The sequence below is a fragment of the Triticum urartu genome, chromosome 4, assembly GCF_003073215.2.
Source record: "Triticum urartu cultivar G1812 chromosome 4, Tu2.1, whole genome shotgun sequence".
NCBI classification, from domain to species: domain Eukaryota; kingdom Viridiplantae; phylum Streptophyta; class Magnoliopsida; order Poales; family Poaceae; genus Triticum; species Triticum urartu.
In genome coordinates this window covers 469,000,098-469,009,208 of record NC_053025.1, presented here as the reverse complement: position 1 = coordinate 469,009,208, position 9,111 = coordinate 469,000,098, and the positions used below count along the sequence as shown (strand labels likewise).

The following is a 9,111-nucleotide window of genomic DNA, read 5'->3' as shown; positions in this document are numbered from 1 at the left end:
TCGTATGCCTCTATGTTTACGGGCTTGAATTCCTCTGGAAATTTATGGTCCAGCACCTCATCGGTGAAACATAGGGGGTGTGCGGCACCCCTGTAACTGGGTGTACCGCGTTGTTCTGATGCTTGTGTTGCATTGTATGTTGGGGCGCGCTTGCGTGGTCCATAGATGGATCTTGTTGTGCCGTCCTTTGGGTGCGAGCCCTCGCGTGGGTCGCGTGTTGTATTGTGAGAGGCATTGTATGCAGTTCTGTGTTGATAGAGGGGTCGTCTATCCGGCCAGGTGGTTGCTTTGATATTTGGTTGTGGGGGGTTGGAGGCCTCCTCATCGAATTCGGGTAGCAGCTTCCGCTTTGGGTAGCTCTTTGAGGGGCGATCGTCGCCGTACATTGCTGATGTATTAAGTATTTTACTCCATCTGAATTGGAGTTTGTTTTGCGCGGCCTTGAGCCTTTGCTTCTGCTTTTTAAGGCTCCTTGCGGTGGCAACGAGCCTTTCGCGGGCATTCTGATGCTCCGGGTGCCTGTCCGGCGTTATGTCGTCCGGACCATTATCCCTGATAGGATTTGTTTGTTCGGTTTGGATATTCGGATTGCCGTTGTCGGTAGCGGTTCGCCTTGCTCCAGCGCTGGGTCTGTGTGATCGCTATTTCTGTCGAGGCAGGATTTGGGGCGGCGCTTGCGTCGCCGTTTTGACTGCTTTTTGAGGGAACAGGCCTTCGGTGCGTCCTTCCGCTCCTCGTCGTCATCTTTTGGTGCGTCCACCGTGTATACGTCATATGACGAGGTGGCGTTCCAGGGCCCAACAGGCGCTGGTTCTTCATTGTCTCCTTTATCGGCGTCCATACCGTTGATGTCTTCGGAGTCAAAGTCGAGCATGTCGGTTAAATCGTCGACAGTGGCTACAAAGTGGGTGGTGGGTGGGCTTTGAATTTCTTCATCGTCCGTACTCCAACCTTGCTGACCGTAGTCCGGCCAGGGCTCTCCTGATAAAGAGAGAGACTTCGGTGACTTCAGGATATCGCCGAAAGGCGAGTGCTGAAAGACGTCCGCGGCCGTGAACTCCATGATCGACGCCCAATCGGATTCGATCGGCAGGGGCGCGGAGGGTTCGGAGTCCGGAGAAGAATCCGGCTTCATGGAGTCACGAGTCTCGCAGAGTACGGGGCTGGTGTTTGGCTCAACCGCCGTTGGGATCACAGCCCCCGAGGTGGTGTCCAACCGCCCATCCTCGATCGACGCAGTTGGCTCCGAACTAAGAGTCGGAGCCGACGCGGGTGCGGCCTCCAGGGCACTGTTCGGCGGCAGAGTTAGATCATGCTCGGCGGTGGTTCGAGTCCGTCGAAGATCAAGTCCCCGCGGATGTCAGCCGTGTAGTTTAAATTTCTGAATCTGACCTGACGGCCAGGGGCGTAGCTTTCGATCTGCTCTAGATGGCCAAGTGAATTGGCCCGCAGTGCGAAGCCGCCAAAGACGAAGATCTGTCCGGGGAGGAAGGTCTTACCCTGGACTGCATCGCTATTGATGATCGTAGGAGCCATCGGGCCTGACGGCGACGGCACAGAGGAACTCTCAATGAAAGCATCAATGTCGGTGTCAAAACCGGCGGATCTCGGGTAGGGGGTCCCGAACTGTGCGTCTAGGCTGGATGGTAACAGGAGGCAAGGGACACGGAGTTTTACCCAGGTTCGGGCCCTCTCGATGAAGGTAAAACCCTACGTCCTGCTTGATTAATATTGATGATATGGGTAGTACAAGAGTAGATCTACCGCGAGATCAGAGAGGCTAAACCCTAGAATCTAGCCTATGGTATGATTGTTGATGTGTATGTTGTCCTACGGACTAAAACCCTCTGGTTTATATAGACACCGGATAGGGTTAGGGTTACATAGAGTCGGTTACAATGGTAGGAGATCTTCATATCCGTATCGCCAAGCTTGCCTTCCACGCCAAGGAAAGTCCCTTCCGGACACGGGATGGAGTCTTTAATCTTGCATCTTCATAGTCCAGGAATCCGGCTGAAGGTATAGTTCGGCTATCCGAACACCCCCTAATTCAGGACTCCCTCACTCGCTCCAAGCTTCGTGCCATCTCCCTGGCTAATGCCCCTGCCCGCGTGTAGCCGTCATAGTGCCGCCTGACGATCACCCTGCCGCCAATAGCCAAGACCAAGGGACGAGCCCCACACCCGACGAGATGAAACGGGCGAGCCCCAATACATGAAAGAAAATCTTATACGACCTGGTCATACGCTTCATCTCAGTAGACCCCATCGACCAGATGACACGTGGTTTTGCAAATCTTAAAGCAACCACCCAGGAGTTGACCCAAATGTGATGGTTATTTGTAATTACCTCGTGGCTGCTGGTTGCACCTACCAGGAATTTTCAGTGCTATTGATGGATAATGACGATACCAAGTAACCCAAGCACCCAACGTGTCTGCTAGTTCTGCAATCGCAAGAGAGGTCAACAGCTTATTATTTATGCATTAAGTAAACATTACAGCACTGCAAAACAATAAACCAAACATGATGTGCCACACAAACATATCAGATAAAAAAAAGCAAGAGCAGAGAAGTTGCCGGTGAGAACCGAAACCATCCAAGGAGGCAGTCCAAAAAGACTGACATTTGATTTAAATTCGGCCTCCACATTTCCTGACTCTGGCCAACACCGCCTCCCCCAACCTCCCCAGCGGTGTCAGCCAGCGTTAGCTACCCATTTGGTGAGCTTTGGCTGAGCTACACTTAACCACCTGGGCGCCATTTCTTGCGCGCGGGCGCGCACAGCGCGAGAGCCCTCCACCCACCACAACCACCTTCTTGACCCCCTCCTAAACCCAAGCTACCGCGGCCGGTTTCCGCTCAGATTCCTCCGGCGGCAACTTAACCGAATCCAACAAACAGCAAGAAGCCCCACGAAGACGCCAATCTCGATCCCCCCCTCGCTCGCCAACCTCATCTGATTGCGTGCTCCTCCCGGGTTGACTCCTCAAATGGGGAGCTATAAGAATGGTTACTGGTACGATCCATAGAGTCCAACCAGCTCCATCGACCTCTCTCTCCCCTTCTCTCTCTCTCTCGCCGCGGCAGCCACAGCGAGGTGGCCCGGCAAAGTGTGCGTAGATTCTTAGATTTATACGCGGGGAGCGCTGAGCCGAGCAAGATGTCGCGGTTCGTCGACAAGCTGCCGTTCTTCGACCGGAGGGCGTCGCCGATGGAGGAAGCCGACGATATCCCGCGCAGCGGCCTCCTCCACCTGCACGGCGGCCACCACCACTACCAGCACCACCACCAGCCGCAGACCGCCTTGATGGCGCCGGAGCCGTCCCCGCCCACGACCAAGCAGTCCTCCTCCACTCTGGCGCAGCTCCTCAAGCGCGTCAACGACGCGCGCAGCGACGCCTCGTCGCCCAACTCGTCCCCGTCCCACTACACCATCGAGCTCGGAGCCTCCATGCCGGGCTCCACCGGCAGTGAGAGCGAGCACACCAGCCTCACCGGTGTCGGTGTCGGTGTCGGCGACGGCACGCTGCTGCCGTTCGTGCTCAAGTTCACCGACCTCACGTACAGCGTCAAGCAGAGGAAGAAGGGCCCCTGCCTGCCCGCGCTGCCGTTCCGCCGCGGGGACGCGGAGCCCGAGGCGCCGCGGATGAAGACGCTGCTGGATAATATCTCCGGGGAGGCCCGGGAGGGCGAGATCATGGCGGTGCTCGGTGCCAGCGGGTCCGGCAAGAGCACGCTCATCGACGCGCTCGCCAACCGCATCAGGAAGGAGAGCCTCCACGGCTCCGTCACGCTCAACGGCGAGTCCATGGACAACAACCTGCTCAAGGTCATCTCGGCGTACGTGATGCAGGACGACCTCCTGTACCCGATGCTCACCGTGGAGGAGACGCTCATGTTCTCCGCCGAGTTCCGCCTGCCGCGCTCCCTCCCCACCAAGGAGAAGAAGAAGCGGGTGCAGGCGCTCATCGACCAGCTCGGCCTGCGCAACGCGGCCAACACCATCATCGGCGACGAGGGACACCGCGGCGTGTCGGGCGGCGAGCGCCGGCGTGTGTCCATCGGAGTGGACATCATCCACGATCCCATCGTGCTGTTCCTCGACGAGCCCACCTCCGGGCTCGACTCCACCAGCGCCTTCATGGTGGTGAAGGTGCTGCAGCGCATAGCCCAGAGCGGCAGCGTCGTGGTCATGTCCATCCACCAGCCGAGCTATCGCATCCTCGGCCTCCTCGACCGCCTCCTGTTCCTGTCCCGCGGCCAGACTGTGTACTACGGCCCTCCTGGTTCGCTGTCGTCCTTCTTCTCGGACTTCGGCAAGCCCATCCATGACAACGAGAACCCGACGGAGTTCGCGCTGGACCTCGTCAGGGAGCTCGAGACCATGCCGAACGGGGCCTGCGACCTCGTCGAGCACAACAAGTCGTGGCAGAAGCGCATGGGCCCGAAGATGAAGCACGCCGACGACGGGAACGGCGGGAAGCCATCGCTCTCTCTTCAGGAGGCCATCAGCGCCAGCATCTCTCGCGGGAAGCTCGTGTCCGGCGCGACCGACGGCAATGTCACGGTGCCCTCGCCGTCGTCCGCCCCGGCGTCCGCGGTGGCCAAGTTCGCGAACCCGTTCTGGATCGAGATGGGGGTGCTGACCCGTCGCGCGTTCCTCAACACGAAGCGCACGCCGGAGATCTTCGTCATCCGCCTGGGCGCGGTGCTCATCACGGGGTTCATCCTGGCGACCATCTTCTGGCGCCTTGACGACTCGCCTAAGGGCGTGGAGGAGCGGCTGGGCTTCTTCGCCATCGCCATGTCCACCATGTTCTACACCTGCTCCGACGCGCTGCCCGTGTTCCTCAACGAGCGCTACATCTTCCTCCGCGAGACGGCGTACAACGCGTACCGGCGGTCCTCGTACGTGCTCTCCCACACCATCGTCGGCTTCCCCTCGCTCATCGTCCTCTCCCTGGCCTTCGCGGTGACCACGTTCTTCGCGGTGGGGCTGGCGGGCGGCGCCGAGGGGTTCTTCTTCTTCGTGGCGATCGTGCTGGCGTCGTTCTGGGCCGGGAGCGGGTTCGCGACGTTCCTGTCGGGCGTGGTGACCAACGTGCAGCTGGGGTTCCCCGTGGTGGTGTCGACGCTGGCCTACTTCCTGCTCTTCAGCGGCTTCTTCATCAACCGGGACAGGATCCCCAAGTACTGGCTGTGGTTCCACTACGCGTCGCTGGTCAAGTACCCGTACGAGGCGGTGATGATCAACGAGTTCAGCGACCCCGGGCGGTGCTTCGTGCGCGGGGTGCAGATGTTCGACAACACGCCGCTGTCCGTCCTGCCGCCGGCGATCAAGGTGCGGGTGCTGCGGGCCATGAGCTCCTCCCTCGGCATCAACATCGGCACGGCGACGTGCATCACCACCGGGCCGGACTTCCTCAAGCAGCAGGCCGTCACCGACCTCACCAAGTGGGACTGCCTCTGGATCACCGTCGCCTGGGGCTTCCTCTTCCGCATCCTCTTCTACATCTCGCTGCTGCTCGGGAGCAGGAACAAGAGGAGGTAGACCGCGTGATCGAGCGGATCATCTTCTTGGATCCCTCGGCTTTACTGGCGCGAGCAATGTGGGATGGGGCTGTCTCTCAGTCTTCTGTAATTTTTCTTTGTTCATTTTTTTTTCGATTTTTACGTAACCACGTGTGATTAAGATGGGGGAGTGAGATGTTTGCTGCCTGTAAATTTGTTTCTAAGCTGTAACGATATCATGGCAAGTTGAAATTTGAAACTGTAGTCCGACAATATGATTTTCCCGCCATCTTGCCTCTATATTTTTGAAACTTAAGTGCAGAGGTATCGACTTTGTTTGGGTATATGATATGATTGTGCCGTAGTGTGCTCTATGACGAAGAACGATGGGAAAGGTATTGATGTGACGCATACAAGCACACATATGTTTGGTGAGCAGAAATTCGACTTAGCAACCAAATCCTACCAACATGATGCATGGAAACACGGAACAAACACGCTTGGCAGCCCTTGGTAGTTGTAGCTACTCCGTTGCTCCTGTTGCCATATGTATGAAATTCTCGGCGGATGAGATCATGAAGTTGGCACCCACAGAAACCCTAGCGCCGCCGCCTAGAGCATTGTTTCACCCCCTCTCCATTGTTGGAGGATGTTACTAGCAAATCCCGCGGGAAGGATGGTTGCAGCAGGGTTGTTCCGCTATGTTCGCGTATGGATATGCCTATTTTCTTGCTGATCGTTGGTTGTTTTCTCGCTGGCAGGGGCTGCTTGGAGTAAATGAGGCGGTGCAACTCTCTTGAACCTGAACAGATACTGCAGCAAGTGTCGGATGCCATACCCAAGCCCCTATTTCCGGGGATGATTTCTCTCCTAGATTCACCCACTTGGATGAAAGTGACTCGACGGTTAATGGGGTATAGGCACGTGTATTTTTTTGGGCTCCTGGGGTGTAGATTTCTGTGGTGATTGTAGGCTTTCGGTGAAAATTTTCTGAACATGCTTGCTGATTCTGTGCATGTGTCTAGCAAATTCTGTTACGTGTGGGCCACCCTACCTCGTTGACCAGGCTGCGTATATTTTCTTCGATGGCTCGATGCCGCTTAGGGCATGTACAATGGTGCTATTTTAGGAGTGCTATGTAGGATAAATGGTGAGGTGGAGGAGAGAGAACTCATAAGAAAAGGCTTGTCTTTTCTTATTTAAGATAAGACAAGAGATGATCTCTTAGCACAACTTGTCTCACCATATTTTAAGAAATAACTAGTTATTGAAGATAAGGCTAAGATATAACTCATTGTAAATATATTTTTTATCATCTCTAAATTACATGCAAGATTTAAAATAAGACTGTCCTATCAACCATTGTACATGCCCTTAGATCGTTAAACCTAGAAGCGTTGTCGCTCCTGATCGGTGCCGCTTTGGCCGCGTCTAATCTAGAGTACTAGATCTTTTACAGGTCAAACCGACTCTTTGTCGGGCGGTGGATTCGTGCATGCAGCTAGGTAGGGTGTGGCACGTGCATGCATGCAGCGGTGTGCGTTGGTACGTTGTGACGTTTGGTACACCCAAATTACTCCTACGGCATCCGGCAGTTACACGATCTCATGGTCTAAGGAAATGATACTTGACACTGGAAAAGCTCTAGCAAACGAACTACACGATCTTGTGCTATGCTTAGGATTGGGTCTTGTCCATCACATCATTCTCCTGATGATGTGATCCCGTTATCAATGACATCCAATGTCCATAGTCAGGAAACCGTGACTATCTATTGATCAACGAGCTAGTTAACTAGAGGCTTACTAGGAACATGTTATGGTCTATGTATTCACACATGTATTATGATTTCCGGATAACATAATTATAGCATGAACAATAGACAATTATCATGAACAAGGAAATATAATAATAATCATTTTATTATTGCCTCTAGGGCATATTTCCAACAAAGTATCAGTGCTGACAATTCATCACATTTCTTACTGACGAATAAAATGACACAGTTTAAATTTGCATTAACACAATATGGTATTGTTCAGGTCAAGACATGGCAGGAAATGACATTGTGAAGGAGTTGGCAGCTTCACGACATCACTGGATTACAGATCAAGAACTCATAAGTATCAATGGTTAGTGTGCTGTCAATTTATACCATTTCAGATTGGCAAATAAAGAGACGATTTAAATAATAGTAGAATGATATGACATTTTTCATAGTTAAGACATTGCAGAATATGACATTGTGCTGTAGTGGGTAGGTTCACCACACCACTGGATTACAGATGAAGAATAGAAGCATACATGCAGATCACTTGCTCTGTATAGTTTAATTTACATGGTATGAAGAAGGAACTTGGTTGTACAACTGAAAACTTAAATTGAGAAAGGACGAACTTTTGTTTATGAACTACATATAATAAACTTTAAACAAGCAATTTGATGCAAACACCAAAAATAAACAGGTGTTGCAGTCATGCCTAACCAAATATATACAACAAAGTTTGAAGGCTTGAGATGGACAAACTTACATTATTGGTGAAGACAGGCTCTATAAAGGCCTTGTCCATGCTGATGGGGGGGGGGAATTCAAGAAGTTTACCACAGAATCTTCTTCAAAAGCATTGCCTTTATTCTACATTTTGTTAAGAGTAAATATAGATGTGATAATATACGAAAAAATGGAGAATATTTAAGATAAGATGAAGAGTGATGCTACATAACCAAGTAGCTATAAATGTAAGTGCAGCGATACAGGAAAAAGGTACAGCCAAGAGCAATGCACAGCTAAACTTCTTCAGTACCAACCTTATGGTAAGAGTAAATATAGATCTGATGTGTAGAAAATGGAGGGCAAAGGAAAATAAGCTGCAGAGTGATGGTACATGAACAACTACCTGTCATTATAAGTACACTGATAAAGGACAACATGTACTTACAAGAACAATGCAGAGATAAAAAAACATTGGCATTGGATATATTCTACACTAATGTAACCATTCATACAGATCAGATAATTTGGAGCGAACAATTGATAAGCAAGCTATCATGCATACTGTTGTCACATAATGAACCAGGTATGTATGCAAGTACAGTGATACAGGACAAAAGGTACTAACAAGAGCAAAGCAGCGGACAGCATATTTGCGATATCCTATCGTTCTTGTCAAATCGGAATTCTTCTTCGAGCAGATTTCCTGCAAAAAAGATCCGTAAGGCACATGCGGAAAAGTAGAAGTTCAAATTGTCATGTGATTTCATAGATAGTACCTCATCCTGGGAACGAGACCAGTGCATAACAAGGTTTTTCCATTCAATGTCTTCTAAATTTAGCACATGAGACTTCACCGGAAATTCGTTTATAGACTTGCCATCAAAGTGTGATTTCCTCAGGTAACACCGATACTTCTGCAATGCCTCCTTGAAAAGCACAAGCAAGCTTTGCTCGTCATAACTATCCAGATTGACCCTTGCCTAGTTACAACAATGTAATGTAAATCATTGATGTGTTCAATCAGCAGAAAACAGGAAAATAATAGCCATGAATAATAGCACTTACACGTAAGTTGGACAGGAAGATGTGAAAATGGTGTTTGTC

The 9,111-nt window shown here is 51.7% G+C and overlaps 1 protein-coding gene across 1 annotated transcript; it reads left to right on the top strand.

Moving 5' to 3' along the window:
- The first annotated feature begins 2,921 nt into the window (after positions 1 to 2,921).
- Positions 2,922 to 5,802, top strand: LOC125552091 (ABC transporter G family member 5-like). Its single transcript, XM_048715565.1, has one exon. It carries the CDS (start codon positions 3,163 to 3,165, stop codon positions 5,551 to 5,553), a length of 2,391 nt encoding a protein of 796 aa, XP_048571522.1. The 5' UTR covers positions 2,922 to 3,162; the 3' UTR covers positions 5,554 to 5,802.
- The last annotated feature ends 3,309 nt before the right edge of the window (positions 5,803 to 9,111 follow it).